The sequence below is a fragment of the Talpa occidentalis genome, unplaced genomic scaffold (assembly GCF_014898055.3).
Source record: "Talpa occidentalis isolate TD23 unplaced genomic scaffold, MPIMG_talOcc4v2.1 talOcc4.2, whole genome shotgun sequence".
NCBI classification, from domain to species: domain Eukaryota; kingdom Metazoa; phylum Chordata; class Mammalia; order Eulipotyphla; family Talpidae; genus Talpa; species Talpa occidentalis.
The window spans coordinates 3,353,130-3,369,993 of NW_023602073.1; the positions used below are offsets into that span (position 1 = coordinate 3,353,130).

At 46.5% G+C, this 16,864-nt stretch overlaps 1 protein-coding gene across 23 annotated transcripts in view; it reads right to left on the bottom strand.

The window, feature by feature from the left end:
- LOC119251631 (zinc finger protein 420-like) overlaps positions 1 to 16,864 on the bottom strand; it is a 257,400-nt gene that overhangs the window by 189,062 nt on the left and 51,474 nt on the right. For 9 of the 23 annotated variants that reach the window (XR_008552956.1, XR_008552955.1, XR_008552957.1 and 6 more), the window contains exons 4-6: positions 9,904 to 10,043; positions 1,359 to 1,521; positions 1,005 to 1,097 (exon numbers count right to left, since the gene is read on the bottom strand). Coding sequence is in view for 16 of the 23 variants with exons in the window: in XM_054698260.1 (XP_054554235.1) it covers positions 1,005 to 1,097; positions 1,359 to 1,521; positions 9,904 to 10,043 (396 nt within the window). In the remaining 7 variants the exon portion in view is untranslated. Of the gene's footprint in view, positions 1 to 1,004; positions 1,205 to 1,358; positions 1,522 to 7,531; positions 7,846 to 9,168; positions 9,718 to 9,903; positions 10,044 to 16,864 lie in introns of those variants that run through there. The other 14 variants (XR_008552953.1, XR_008552951.1, XR_008552952.1 and 11 more) reach the window with 5 other exon arrangements.

Genomic DNA, 16,864 nt, shown 5'->3' on the forward strand with positions numbered 1-16,864 from the left:
TCTATCCCTTTTGAGTTGGTCACCTGCAAAGTGACATCTCCAATAGCAATACACAGCCTCTAGCCCAGACTGCAGAGGGAACTATAGATATGACATGTCAGTGCAAGCCATTCACCTCACCTGAGCTCTGAAAGAGAAGAATTAATCTCCGTAATGATGCGTATGGAGCACACAAGCAAAAACAACATCCTCCAGTTTGTTTCACTCATGCTGGTCAAACATCCTCTGTGGCTTTACCTCTCTATCAATAAATGTATTTATTATATATTCTTTCCTCACAGAGTGTATAAGTTCAGAAAGCAAAGATCATTTTTGTGAGTACTGTTGCTCTCCCCTCTCATAGAAAATTTCCAACTGGCTAAACTTCCCATGAACACACAGAAATAAAAAAATTCCTGAAAAGGTACCTGAAGAAAACAGTCTGTGAGAATACACTAAGAGAGAGAATACAGAACCGTGATTAATACAGAATAATCCCCACAGTATCAGGGACTACAGACTGGTTAAGAACATAGACAACCACCATTAAAAGAGCAGGAGGAAATCCACGAGTGAGCAATATTTGGGAACTGAATAAAGAATCAGTTTGAGGCGGTGGCGCAGTGGTTGCGCGCTGGGTTGCGATCTGCCCGCAGCCTCTGCAGCGCCGGTTCAATCCCTGGCTTCTCCCTAGCCACCGGTGCAGGGTCCTGCATGACGCGCAGACCTCTCCTGCCGCCCCATGCTCCCCTCAGCAGTGCACTTCGGTCCTTCTGCCTGCTCTGCTCCCCACTGTGGCTCTGGTGAGTTCTCTTGCCCTCCCGCGCTTCTGACTGACTGTACCCCATGCTTGTATAAATAAATAAATTTTTAAAAAAAAAAAAGAAAAGAAAAAAGAATCAGTTTGATATATGCAGACACACTGTCCAAGGTTGCACAAAGGGAAAGCACCTCAGTGTGGCCAATATCACTGGCCACACTCCCAGCCTCCTCTCAGCCTCCCGGCCTGGCAAGCACTGACTGACCTGAGAGGTCCTGGTTTGGGGGATAGTCCACAGTCCACGGCTGTACTCCCTGTTCCGACCTGATCCTCTCCTCAGGATCGTTAACACAATGCCCTGTGACGAGAAATAGTGTTCGCCTTCGATCAAGTTCAACTTCAGTCTTTGAAAACTAACAAATGCAGTGTGAAGAGCTGTGCAAAAGAGGCCAATCTGAATCTTTCCTAAAAAAAAAAAACAAAAAACAAAAACCGAAACACCCACAATGTACACTGCCTGCATGTTCAACCTCACCAGCACTCAGTTTCATAAGGAAGTGCACACTTATCGGTGCAGAAGACAGCCTTGCACTAGAGTGTTACACTGGCGCTTCCTCACCTAGGGACACCAGGTGACTTCGGGTCTCCAGCATCACATCCCAGTACAGGGTCCTCTGAGCTTCACTCAGGCACTGCCACTCCTCCCACGTGAAGTTCACAGCCACGTCTTCAAATGACACCATCCCTTCTGAGGGAACATTTCTCATCTCTGGGACGGCAGCCTGGGTCAGACAGAGTAAGTGCAAACACACCTTATTTTGTGGGTCTTTGGTCCTGTATAGGATGTACAGATCGCAGTTGAAAGAGCCTCGCCTCTACATTCACCCATTCGATCCTAAAAGTAGAACTATAGCTTACCTTATCGATTTGGAAGTGCGTATGATTCTAAGAAAAAAAGGATGAATAAAATTTGCTCCTTGAGGAGCGGATAGCCTGGTTGGCAGGTGTAACAGACACACACCCAGAATCAGGTGCTAAAGGAACTTCATAACAAATGAAAAGCATGTGCAAATTTCTGCCAACATTTTACTCCTGTGACCTCAAAGCCTGGGATCTCCAACTCACAGTAAACAAAAACCGAACCCGAAACCAGAATGTTCAAGCAAAGTGGGCGGGGAGGGGGAAAGCACAGGTAAGAGATGTTCAAGTACAAGCAAGTATAAACAAGAGATGCACATGGGGGAGGGGGGGTAGAGGGATTAGGGTCAAAATAAGGGGGGTGGGATGTATGGGGACTATAACCAAGATGAAAATGCATACATTGTGCAAAAATGAAAAATGATGTAAAAATATATATAAAATAAAATTTTAAGAAAAGACGTTCGGCTGACAGAGTCAGAGAAGACAGAACAGGTTATCACTTCTCAAATGGAAGGACAAAGGGGAGGAGAACTCGGCAATAACTTGGTGGCTGAGGTACGAGGAATGTTTTCCTAATATGCTGTCCGCATGACGGGCTGGAAGACACTGGAATTCCACACGCAACTGGACATGTGTGTGATGGATCAGGAACTCTAAGCTGAGAACAGAAATGTGGGAATCAGGGCCTTCCTGGTGGCACAAGAGTTTAAGTCTCAGCACTATGAAGCTATCGGCAGCCATTGCAACACAAATTCGATCCGCAACCAGGGAGCTACCCACAAGGCACAGCAGATCTCTCCTGTCTCCCGGCTGCTCCCCTCAGCAGTGGATTTCCGTCAGACTGCCTGTTCTGTGCCCCACTCTGTCTTTGGGGAATCCTCTCACCCCCTGCACCTGTGGCCTACACCCGAGCGTTTATATGCATACATAAAATAAATATTAAAGAAAAAAAAGAATTTGGGAATCTCCAGGATATTATTGATAGTTTTCATCACCGTAGGGGAGAACACAGTGACCAGAACAAAAGGTATCGAAAGAAGAGGAAAAACAACTAGAAGAGACAAATATTTCTTTTGGAGAAAGAAAAAAATAGATCATAGCAATGAAAGAGTTTTGAAAAATAAGACACCAGATATAAAAAAACAAACATCTTAAGAAATCTGTAAATTTATTCCATCATTTCATTTCCTGTGTAGTAAATCCTGTGCACCTCCACATACATATTGAATAGGAACCCATTAAAATATGTATCTATTTGTATTAGCTAAAAAAGGATTGAGAGGATTTTTCCTCAACACAAAACAAGTCCTTGACACAGCCACAGGTGACATCAACATTCACAGTGAGAGAAGGACTAACAAAGATGCTCAGTGAACCCTATTCACAATGGGTTCGGATGACGCTACGTAACAACAACCAGAACAACAACAAAAATACAACATAAGTAAAAATGGTCATAACCAGTTATAATCCATCGCTGGAAAACCAATGAAAGCCACAGTAAAGCGACTCTGGAAAGCAAAACCCAGTGAGCAGACTGTGAGTATAAAATACACCCGTGTTCGCACACACATGAGCTCCTGTACGCTGCCAGGGAAATGACAAAACAGTAAGCAACGTATATAGTGGAACCAAGGGTAGAGACTGAGCTGGAATAAAGAATCCCGGAGGGTTAAACAATAAATTAAACAAATGCAAAGACACAACAGCATCCAGGACACGATGAGCCTGCTGCACTGACAGCAACTCTCGCAAGGTAACCCGGCACATCCCAGTTCTAGGAAAACAAAAATTCATTTTTCTTTATAGGCTCATTGATGAAAACGCTAATACGAGAAATAAAACAGCAGCAGAGAGAAGGTGGATGGCTCATTTCTGTGCACAGAAACTCACGGGGGGCCTCCCCGGTGGCGCAGCGGTTGAGCGCTGGGTTGCGAAACTGCCCGCAGCCTCTGCGGTGCCAGTTCGATCCCTGGCTGCTCCCCGGCCACCGGAGGAGGGTCCCACATGGCGCAGACCTCTCCTGCTGCCCGATGCTCCCCTCAGCAGTGTACTTCAGTCCTTCTGCCTGCTCTGCTCCCCGCTCTGGTGAGTTCTCTCACCCTCCCGCGCTTCTGACTGTACCCAGTGCATGTATGGGCGAAGCAAACAAACAAATTAATAAAAAATAAATGAAACATGCCTCTATTAAAAATAAAACAAAAAAAAAAAAGAAAGAAAGAAAGAAACTCATGGGACCTCCCAGCAGGAGTGGGCTCAGGATGCCATAAAAGCACTGTATGACGAAATGGGACAATACAATCCCCTCGCGCTTTCGACCCTGTTCAAAATGGAAATGTGCAGCCATGAGGAAAGGACTGGAACACACAGCTCTGCAAATCACACACCCAAGCGGGTCCTAACACATGAACGTGCTCAATACGACCAGTCACGAAGGAAAAATGAATCAGAAGTACAAGAGATGAGATTTTACATCTGCTGGGATCGCAATGATTTAAAAAGAAAGAAAAGAACAAGTACTGGCAAAAATTGGGACCTGGATCCCTTGCGCACTGCTGGGGCAAACATAAATGATGCAGCCAGGAGGGAAGACAGAAAGGTGATTCTTGGGAAAAGGGAACTCAGAATGACAGGAGGACCCAACCCCCACCCCGGGGTGTTCCCCAATAGCAGGGACAGCAGGGACGGGCAGAGGCGTTTGCTCACCTATGGTCATGGCACCACCAGTCATTACAGCCCAAAGCAAAATCAACCCAAGCCCCAGGTGACGGATTAATGGGTAAATAAGACTGGTAGATACACATAAGAGAATATTAATGGGTCTCACAATGGAACTAGACAATGACACACACTACGATACGAAGGGACTCCTGTATGATACCCATGAAATGACTAAACAGTTAACAATGCAATAAAATAAGAGATTCACCAAGAAAACAAGGTGTAACAAGACTCCATTCATACAGGTCTGAGTTGTCAAACTCTTGAAAACAGAAAGTAAATGGTGGACACAGGGGCTGAGGGACAGGGCAGTTGGGAGCGAGAGTTTCATGAGTGCAGTATTTTATTACTGGGAAATGGAAAAATCTGGAAGGTGGTGACGGCTGTATAACACTGTCAGATACAAAATGCCAAAGACCACCGCATGCAATAACAGCAAAAGGAGACTTTTTATTTTACATTTAAATGAAGGGTCAGGGGCTTTCCTGGTGGCTCAAAGGTTGAGACACAACCAATGGAGCTGTCCGCAGCCACTGCAGCACGAGTTCAATCCCCAGCCAGAGAGCTACCCACATGGTGCCGCAGCCCTCTCCTGACTCGCCCACTGCTCCCCTCAGCAGTGTATTTCAATAGATTCGCCTGTTCTGCTCCCCACTCTGTCTCTGGTGAATCCTCTCCCCACCTACCTCTGGCCCATACCCCAATTTTTGTATTGATAAATAAATTCATCTTTTAAAAAATGAATGAATGAATGAATGAATGGAGGGCCACGTTTACTAGGAAAAGGAGAAAAAGAAGCAACAGTCACGCTGGGCAGAAGAGCAGCCACTGTGACTCCCCACAGTGCAAAGATTCATAAAATGAAATACTTGCTTTGTCACAGGTGACAGGAGAGCTGCTAAAATTAGATTGTAAGATATATTCATTCTAATAATATTCTATAAATATTCTATCAAAATTTAAAAAATCTACCATTAACCGTAACTATAACAAGAATCATACGTATGACTAACGACATACACCCACTGTACTCCAGACTCGATGACAGAAATGTGAAGCTCCTTATTAAAAACTACATTTAGGATCACTGACATAAAATCACAACAACCAAAGGTCAAATGATGAACATCTGTGCTACCTGGTTTTACTCAGTGAGTGTCTGTGTCATGACCCTTGTTCAAACATGTCCCACTGACCCCTGAGTACTTTCACCCCATGAACTCTGAGGTGTCACCACACTGGCCAGTCAGAGGCAGAAAAGGGAGCAACCTCATCACTGAGAAAACGCATCCATCAGGTTTGGCCAAGAATGAGAACTGTAATGTGAAAGAAAATGCACACACACAAACACACACATACACACACATACAGTGGTGCTGTTGTTAGCAACCATTAAGGTATCAGGTAATATTGAAGAATAACTTGCATTGGGTGAGACTAAACTCTGGAATAGAGAAATCCCTTTCTGCTGGCGGGAGACCTGGACTGAGAAGAATCTAATTCCACACGGGAGGGCACAACACAGGACGAGGTTTGCATATTGCATGAGCGGCACCTGCCATCGGGATGACTACAGGCGCAGTCAGGTGGGAGCCGAGCCTGTGGTAGTAGGATGGGGCAGAGGCCCACGCTCAAGTGTAACTGGCAGAAAGGGCAAAACACAGCTGACTGACTCACTCAGGAGAAGTGCAGACTGAAGACGGGAGACCAGATCGGAACACAGGGATTAGCTGCATTCAGGAGAACAAGATACTGAAGCACTCAGGGACATGGAAAAGAAATCATCAGAGAGACCATGACAGAAGCAAACACAAAGAAATTTGCATCTTCCAAACAACTGAAGACGGAGGAAAACTCTCCACCGATACGATAAGGTCAACATTGCCCTGATCCCCTCCAAAAAAAGAGCATAAAAGGGAAAAATAGACGAACAGCACCAAAGAACAGAGAAACGAAAATCCTCAAGAAATTCCACCCGACTTAATACAGCAACATGGGGCCTCCCTGGTGAAGCGAGGGGTCAAGACAAAGCACTATGAAGCTATCTGCAGCCCCTGCAGCATGAGTTCCATCCCCAGTCAGGGAACTCACCCACACGGCACACCTGACCTCTCCTGTCTCCCTGCTGCTCCCCTTAGTAAAGTGTATTTCACCAGATCTGCCTGTTCTGCTCCCCACTCTGTCTCTGGTGATTCCTCTCACCCACCATATGTCTGGCCTGTACCCCAGCTCTTATATGGATACACAAATCAATCTATAAAATTCCAAGCGGATTAAATATTTGGTGATGTACTTGACAGAAAATATAGGGACACACTACAGTACAGTTGCCACAAAGTGCACTAGGGAACACAACCCAAAGGCCCAGGGAAACAAAAGCAAAAATCAACAAGGGGCACACCACCAACCTAAAAGCTTTCATACCTCAAAAGAAAGTAGCCCAAAAACTGAAAGGCAGTCTACAGAACAGGAAAATAATCTGCATGCCACACACGTGACTAAGGGTTCATTCCAAAATTTGTAACATCCCCAAACAATGCGAGAAACCAACTGATGAGTCAATTAAAAATGGACAAAGGAGGGCCAACCTGGTGACATAAGGGGTTGGGACGCAGCCTATGAAGCTGTCCACAGCATCTGCAGCGCGAGTTCGATCCCTGGCCAGCCAGGGAGCAACCCGCATGGCGCAGCAGACCTCTCCTGTCTCCCCGCTGCTCCTCTCAGCAGTGTTTTTCAGTCAGTCTGCCTGTTCTGCTCCCCAATCTGTCTCTGGTGAATCCTCTCACCCTCTGCACCTCTCACCTGTACCCCAGTTCTTGTACGCATAAATAAATAAATCTTAATAAAAAATGGACAAAAGAACTACATAAAATCTTCTCTAGAGAGGGAATTCTGACATCCTACAGACAATAGGAATGTTCACCTTAACTTATTTTAAGAGAAATGTAAATCGAAAACACAGTTAGATGCCACCTCACCCCTTGAGAAGAACCAAATAAAAACGAATGGATTTATACAAAACGGGAGGGGGAGGGGTGGGAATTTTATGGGGAGTATAAGGAAGATAAAAATGATTCCTCTGCAAAAATGAATATAATGTAAAAATATGTAAAATAGAATTTAAAAAAGAGAAAGAGTAAAAAAAAAAAACCACATATGGAATGAAGAACGCTGGAGAGGGCACAGAGAAAAAGGAGCTCTCACCGACGGCTGGTGGCCATGAGTCGGAACAGACCCTGTGGATGAGGGTGCGGAGGTTTCTTAAGGAAATAAAAACGGAAATTCCATGTCATCTGCAATACTTCTACACATTATCCTCACGGGAAAACTCAAACACAAAAAGATTTATCCCACCCGGGAGCATAGCAGCTCTGTTCCCAACGGCCCAGTCATGGCCCAACCTACATCCCCTCAGCAGAGGCGGGGCAGGAAGGGTGGAGCACACGCAGGGGAGCACTGCAGGGCTGTGAGGAAGGAGCAAAGGGGCACACTGAGGAGAAAATGGGTGGGCAAGGAGATAATACTTTTTTTTTAAGATTTATTTATTTATTTATACAAGGACTGGGTACAGTCAGAAGTGCGGGAGGGTGAGAGAATTCTCAGAGCCAGAGCAGGGAGCAGAGCAGGAAGAAGGACCGAAGTACACTGCTGAAGGGAGCAGAGGGCGGCAGGAGAGGTCTGCGTGCCATGCAGGACCCTCCTCCGGTGGCAGGGAAGCAGCTGGGGATCAAACCGGCACTGTAGAGGCTGCGGGTAGCTTCCCAACCAGGAGCTCAACCGCTGCGTCACAGGGGAGGCCCAAAAGTCTGTATTTTTAAAAAAAGATATTTATTCATGCATACAGGAGCTGGGGTACAGGCCAGAGGTGTGGGGGAGGGGGATTAGAGCAGTCAGCCGACAGAGCAGGGAACAGAACAGGCAGATTGACCGAAATACACGACCGAGGGACGCAGGAGGCCAGTCAGGTCGGCTGTGCCACGTGGGGTACTCCACTCCCTGGCTGGCCGGGGGATGGAACTTGTGCAGCAGAGATTGCAGACAGCCACAACAGTTGCATTTGAACCACAACAGTTGCATCTGCGCCACCAGGGAGGCCCCGGGAGGTGCTATTCTTGAGTGAAATAAGCCAAAAACTAGAGACACATATCAGATGGCTTCACTCATCTGTGGAAAATAAATACCCAAAAAACATTTACAGGCAAAATACTTGAATCAAACTTGAACAGGGTCATGTGAAGGTAAAGATGACCACCAGAGGGAACAGGGGAAAGGGTGGAGAAGGTAGGGAGGGAGGCAGATGGGGATGGGCCTGGGTGGTCTGGTAGACGGGGAACAAGGGGTAGGGCAACACCCATTAGGAGTCTAGGAAAAAACTGGCAACTATTTGAGCAGAAGGCTTTTAGTGCTCCACATGTCAATAACAGATCGAGGAGGGAAAGTAATTAAAAGAAAGAGAAAAAAGTATAAGAAGGGCCTCCCCGGTGGCACAGCGGTTGAGCACTGGGTTGTGAAGCTGCCCACAGCCTCTGCAGCACTGGTTCGATTCCTGGCTGCTCCCCGGCCACCTGGTGAGGGTCCCGCGTGGCGCGCAGACCTCCCCTGCCGCCCGCTGCTCCCCTCAGCAGTGTACTTCGGTCCTTCTGCCTGCTCTGCTCCCCGCTCTGGCTCTGGTGAATTTTCTCACCCTCCCGCGCTTCTGACTGTACCCAGTGCATGTATAAATAAATAATTAAAAAAAAAGTATAAGAAGCTTTAAAACAATTATAAAAAATGAAATTTCCCCAAGGTCACACACGGTGTTCTCATACATGGCAAGAACTTTGGTAAAGGCAAAGTCTGGAGAGTGTAATTGGACCTGGGAACAAGTTAGGGTGCTGGAAAGCGGCACTAGAAATGCATGCAGACCACACCAAGGAAAAATGCACAGGAGCAATGGAAACAACGCCCAGATAAAAGGACTCTGAATAGTCTACTGGGCACCTGGGGTTTGCGGAACCCCTGAGAGAAGAACAGGGGCAGGTATGTAAGGACACCCCAGTGGACTCAAAGTCACAGGTGCCAACTGATACCTGCATGAAAGTCTCCGAGAGCGGCCTGGGACACAGTACAGGATTTCAGCAACTGCACAGAAGCCTTAAAAATTCAGTTGTCCTTTTCAAATGACTCGTGGCTCCTTCACCCCCATCTGCACTCGGGTCCTCAGGCCCATCCTCTTCCTCTTCCCTCACCCCGCACCTGACCAGCGCAGAGCTGGGAAGTGTTCCTGTCCAGCGGGGTGAAGAGCCACAGGCCACACCTTCAGCGTCATCAACGGAGACCCAGGTACAGACTCTGCGCTGCGGGAGCACCAGGGCAGAGCCCCATCTCCACGCACGCTGGACATGGGAAGGGCCTGGACCTACGCCACACCTTTCCCTGGTGAGGAATGTGTCCCTGCAGAAAACTATGTTTCTAATGTGCATGTCCGTGATGAACTCGCATAAAGTCAACGCACCGCGAGCTGAAGCCAACACGCCACTCACCAGAGATTCGTCCATGGTCGCTGCTCTCACAGACGCGCCAGGGCTCGGGAGCGGCGCTGGGGGGCGCTGGGGTCCAGCACAGAGGACGGAGGCGGCTGCCGGGGTCCGGAGTCTCCTGGCCAGAGCCCGCCACACGCTGCCTGGAGACACCAGAGAGTCACCGCGTGTGGCAGCGGGTGACACTCCTAGCAGGGCAGGAACGGCCCCGAGTCCACGCGCGGCAGAGCCTGGGCGGACGGTTCCCCACAACTTAGTAAAAGGTGACACTGCCCACTGCCTGCGCCACGGTCACGCAGGAGCAACCGTCTCAGAGCTGAGGAGTCGCTGCAGAGTGTGGACTCGACTTCCAGCGAGACGACGCCCCGAACGCACTGTTCTGCCAGGACACCCGGCCAAGGCTCCGCGCCCTTCCCTTCCTCCGCTCCGTGGGCGCCCTACAACGCCAGGCCCATGGGTGCGCACGTGCAGGCGGGAGGCGGGAATGCAGCGGCCAGCAGGACGCCGCCTGGGGGGGAACGCGCAGCGCGCCCGGAAATTCAGTCCACAAGCCCCTAACGCCCCAGGAACTCCCCCCACCCCCCGCCCTGCAAACCCAGTTTCCAGCCCACCTCCCCGCCCTAACAGGGCCCGCCTCCCCCTGGCAACGCGCATGGGACCTCTCCCGCCCCACCTCGGGTGCGCGAATCTCGCCCAGGTGCATTTCCGCGCCCCCCAGAAACGCAGCCTGGCTCTCCCCTTCTTCACCGTCCGACTTTTGGGGTGGCCCAGAGGAGTCAGCGCACATGCGCAAAGGCAGACCTGCGTTTCCCCAGAGCCCCGCTTCAGGGACCCCGTCGCGCGACCCGGGAAGACCCCGGCAGCGTCCGGGGACAGGGCCGGGAGGCCGCGCCGGGGACACCCCGGAAAGTTCTCCCCAACGGCCTCCGCCCCCGCCCCCGCCCGCTCTGGCGGGAATCGGCTCCAAAGCGACAGACTCCACCGGGCCGGGGCCCCGCTAGCCCGCGCCCCCCAACCCGCCCGGCGTCTCCGCTCACCCGAGCCCGGCCTCCCGGGACACAACACGCGCTCACCTCCGGGGGCCGCAGCGCTCCGGAGACGCGGGAACTTCCGGACGGACGGGGGCGCGGCCGCGCCTGCGCAGATCGCGGAAGCCACGCCCAGAAACCTCCGCGGGAACCACGGGGCTCGAGACTACATTTCCCACAACCCCTTGCGCCGCCCTTCGGACCACCGTTGGTGTGGGGTTGGGGCCGGGAAGTGGGAGCAGTGGAGGTTGAGGAGAATGGGCAGGTGGGCGAGGCCCCTGAAAACTGCGGGGCCCATAACGGGTTCAGGGCTCTGAAGGAAGAGAGCTCAACAGGGCCGCCCTGGGGCTGAAGGGGTTAAGCACCGCACTGACTCAGAAGCTATCAGCCCCCTCCACAGCAGGGAGCTACCCACAGGGCAGGGCAGACCTCTCCTGTTCTGCCTGCTGCTCCCCTCAGCCTTGTATTCCTCTGTCTGCCTGTTCTGCGCCCCACTCTGTCTCTGGTGAATCCTCCCCATCGCTCTCTCTCTCTCTTTTTCTCTCTCTCTCTCACACACACCACCCCTTTCGCCTGCACCCCAGCTCTTGTATGAATAAATTTTAAAAATATACATAAATTCACATACAGTCTAAATAAGACATTCAGATACCAAGATACATTTCATCAAAATCAAGATTCAGGTATTTAAGAAGCATCTTGACCTTCTGATATCAGGATCACAGAGTCGGTGTTTAACACAAAGATGCTTTGCTTACCTAATGTGAATGCACAAGAATTCCACCCTGTTATGTAAAGCTCACCTGCTCTTTCATCACAAGCTTGTGTAGATTCCTTTTGGCAACAACGTCCAATAATATTCATGCCTCCATAACTACCATGAAGACACATGAGGCTATTAATAAACTGTTAGTATATTCCCTGAAGGAGAAAATGATGAAATGAGTTGAACTTCAGCACGTTTCTCTGTCTAACTTTTATGCCCACAATGAAGTCCACGACTCCTCTGGGTGACTGAGATCAATCTTTTGAGTCAGCCACAAACAGCATCTCCATTTAGATTTTCTTCATTCAAGATACATGACACCATCATAAATGGACCCAAGCAATTAAGATGTAAACAAACTCATCAACTGGAGAGGGTCCCTTAGATGTTTGAGGCATTAAAGTCAAATACATGACTCCACGTACATACCAGGAGAAAGCCACAGAGTGAAGTGATTTAGGGCTGAATTATATTCATCAGGTCTCTTCACAATATCTCAAGTATGGTTGATAAAAAAAAGGACAAAGAAAATAACCATACAGGTCCCCAAACCATCGGCTTGAACTTTTATTTATTTTTTTAAAGATTGATTTTATTTATTTAGGCATACAAGAACAGAGGGGTAGGCCAGAAGTGTAGGGGGTGAGAGGATTCCCCAAAGACAGAATGCAGAGCAGAACAAGCAGATTGACTGAAACACACTGCTGAGGGGAGCAGCAGGTAAGTCAGGAGAGGTCTGCTGTTCCATGTGGTCAGCTCCCTGGCAAGGAAGCAAATCATGCTGCAGTGGCTGCTGACAGATTCATAGAGCTGTGACTTAACCCTCCTCACCACCAGGAAGGCCCTCAGACTTTTCAATTATGCTAATATTAAGTGTTTTAATGTTGGCTTATGCTCCATTTTTCTGACTAAAGGAATGTGAAGTGTTTCTCACTTCCTACAGTATTACAATACGTCAATATGAACCAAAATTACATTATAAATTATTTAAGCATATTTTCACTTCTTTCAAGTTTCCAGTATGAAATTCTGGTGGTTTCAAAATTCATATTTAGACAAACCACTCATCACTTTTCATTCACAGTTTCTCTTGGTTTGCACTCTCTGATGTTTACGATGATCTGACTTCTGGTTAATCACTTTGACACTTCTGGTTAAACTTCTGGACTTCTGGTTAAAGACACCAAAGTTGGGACCTCACTAGTGGAACAAGGGGTTAAGACACAACCTATGAAGCTATACACAGCCACTGCAGTACAAGCTGGATTCCCGATCAGGGAGCTACCCACATGGTGCAGCATATCCCTCCTGTCTCACCTGCTGCTCCCCTCAGCATTGTATTTCACTCAATCTACCTGTTCTGTTCCCCAGTCTGTCTCTGATGAATGCTCTCACACAACCCCACCTCTGGAAGATACCCCAGTTCTTGCATGCATAATAAATCTTGAAAAAAAGAGACTAAAGTGAAAAAATTGACTTCACAATTTTAACATTTCTCTCTGATGTGAATTCTCTAATATAGAGTAACATTTGACTTGCGGTGAAAGGCTTTGCCACATTCTTCACATTTGCAAAGTTTGTCCCCAGTATGATTCTGTGATGTTGACTAAAAGTGATGGATGGTAGAAGGATTTGTCCACATTCTTCACATCTCAAAGGTTTCTCCCCAGTAAGAATTCTATGATGTCAAGTAATACATGACTTATTGTTAAAGGCTTTGCCACATCCTTCACAATTGTAAGGTTTCTCCTCAGTATGAATTCTGTGATGCTGACTAAGATAGTTAAAGGCTGACAGTTGGTTAAAGGCTTTCCCACATTCCTCACATCTGTAAGGTTTCTCCCCAGTATGAACTCTCCAGTGTCGGGAAAGGTGACACAGCACAGGAAGGTGTTACTACAGTCAGTACGCATGTAGGCTTTTCTCCAGCATGAATCCTTAGATGGTTAGTCAGCTGTGGATGCCACTACAAGGCTTTACCATGCTCTTCACATTGTGAGGTTTCCCTCTCTGATGTTCAGTACGTCTTGGGCACCATTTAGTAGCTTTGCCAAATCCTTTACAATTGTAGTTTCTCATGAAGTGCATGATGCTAGAAAAGTATTGAGGACTCCTCAATAGGATCCTGTGTAGACTTTTCATCGTCCTTGACTGAAAGTTTAAATCTATCCAACACTGACAATATTTTGAGTAATCATTTGCAATATGGACTAAGGGAGTTCCCATATGTTCCCACATACTTCTCAGAGATTGTGTCTTATGAAAAATGTCACATGGAACTTTGCTAACAAAACATATTTATCTCTCCCTGCAACAGACATAAAATGGAGTTTGACCCAACATGGTTTACACGCAGGATCACTTTATACGGGAGGAATTGTGTTATGGATAATTGTCCCTTATTGGGAATCTTCATTGCAACAACTGTTGTGGCCTTCACATGCCTCTTGACATGTCTGGTCTATCAATAATTGTAAATTCTCAAAGGTGCCGATTCCATCTCCACCAGGTCCCACATTTTGCAACAAATCTTCTGTGCCTGACTGTGGCATGGAGACCTGGTTGTCTTGAGAAGACAGGGCAGGAAGACAACGAGGAATAACTAGCCCACGCACAGCACTCAAGACAAAAATACTTTAAATATTTAATACATAAAATGAATACCATATAAAGACCTCCGACATAATGCTTGGATAGGTAACATCAGCACTAGACAGCAACACAGGCTGATGCATAGGTAACGTCCTTAGGGAAAGGTAAATACATAGCAAATACAGATATAACCCTATAGTCAAAATATTGTTTCTGCTTCACAATTTGGAAATATTGCACCAAAAAAAAATCATAGATTCATGTTATGGAATACAAATATCATGAGATATAATTTGTGATGTCAGTAGGGGTAGAAATGTTAAAGAGTGGAGTTTTGGTATGCAGCTGAATTTACATGGTTTTCACTTTAGAAAAGACTGTCATAACTTTTCAACATGCTATGGAATCCCCAGGAGAAAAAGATACCGTAAAATACATGGAAAACAAATGAAAACAGAGACTGATGTGATGTGTACATAGGTTGGATGACAATGCTTTACAATGTTTATAAATAACATTACAAACCAATATACCTCCATTAACATCAAAATGTGTGAAAGTGGAGGGAAATCACCAACAAGAAAGGAGAGAGGAATTAAAGCATATAAGAAAAGGTCAAAAAATATACAGTGATGCAGTAAGTTGGAAATGGGGTATAAAATGGCTGAGAATACTGCATCTGCAGTGGCGCAGCGGTTGAGCGCTGGGCTGCGAAGCTGCCTGCACCCTCTACAGCGACAGTTAGATCTCTGGCTGCCAGCAAGGGTCCCACATGATGCGCAGACCTCTGATGCTGCCCACATCTCCCCTCAGCAGTGTACTTTGTCAGTAGGCTTTTTCTGTTCTCCACTCTGGTTCTGGTGAATTCTCTCACCCTGTCCTGCTTCTGACTGTACCCCCTGCCTGTATAAATAATAAATAAATCTTAAAAAAATTTAAAAAAATAAAATGAGAATAATCATTCTTTAATAAAGTTAACGCCTCCCTTTCAGAAATATTTTGGTGTAAATAAAAGTCCACAATACAATGAAAAATGTGTCTGAATGAATTAAAAATAACACCAATTCATTCTTCCCTATATGACACTCAACAAGGCCTTCAGCGCACCATGTGGAATGTAAGGATGGAACTACATTCTATGAAGACAAATCATGAAAATGGAGCCATGATGATCACTGTAATGATACGATCTGTGTCTAAAGCATCACAGAATGAAAGAATGACCCCCCAAAATAACAGAAAACTACCTGTATTCAGAAATCATTGTAATATTACCTATACACTAAGATGAGGTCCTGAATGTGTGCCGCAAACAAAGACAGAAACTCAATGCAGATGAAAACAATAAAATCAAGGAGAGGTTCAAGGCCCAATTGCAATTGGAAAGAAAATAATGTTACAAACTCAGGAATCAGAGCTGACAAACGGGTGAAAAATAAATCGAAAAGATAGATGTGGTATATAGACAGGATGAAATACTACTAAGCTATGAAAAAGGATACATCTGGCCATGTGCAACAACAACAATGGAATGCTGGGGGAGCATTATACTCAGTGAAAAGAATCAGAAGGAGAAAGACTTACTGGATGAATTCACTCCTAGTTGGACTTTGGAAAAACAAGGCAAAGAAACTGACAATACAAACCAAAATAAACTCTAGAAAGAGGACTGCAGAATGAGAGTACAAAGAGGGAAGGACAATGGGTGTGGATACAAAAGTGGAAGGGGATTGAAAGATTTATGGAGAAGCCCACAATGCACAGGTGGTGGGTGTGGTGGTGACAGACATCTGAGGACAGGAGAATCTATTCCCTGAATCACGAAGAGTGAGGTAAACCCATGGTTCCTTGATTCCAAAAAAGTAAGCAATACTGAGAAAACATTGCCTTTGCCCCACCAGGGAGACCCCGTTCCCACAGCTTTCATTAGACTCATGTATGAACCAGATATAATTCTCTGAGCTTTAAATAAACTTTACTTTTACGTGACCATTTCCTCAAATACCCACAAAATTACAGACCAGGGTTTTCCCTACAGATCTGAGCTAAAATGAATCAGAGAGCACCCGAAATGAACCAGCACAGCAGGTTTTGTAGCCGACAAGAATGGTTTGGTTAAAAAAGGGAAAGACACAGGACACAGTATATAATGTTACGTTTCAATTACTAAAAATGGGACCACATACACACTACATGGATGAATGTAGTCTTGTCAACGAATTCAAGATTATTCAAATACTATGAAGGAAACCAAGCTGTGGGTGATACTATGTGCATACTTCAAACCCACTATGTAGACATACAACGTGGAAACCATTATAAAAAGAGCGACTGTTTTGGAGTGTAATTTCTCAAAAAAATGTTACATTATATATGTTCAACTATTTTAAAATTTTACTACAATTCAATACATGATAACATTTTTGGATGATTTCTTTGGAAGTATAAACAAGCCTTGAGAGAACGTGTGTGAAATGACTGGCATTTCCATTGACATTCACACCAAAAGGAATGAAATAACTGTGACTGTACCATTCAAGTGAAAGAAGGAGGTGAGGGACCTGAACCCTGAAAATTA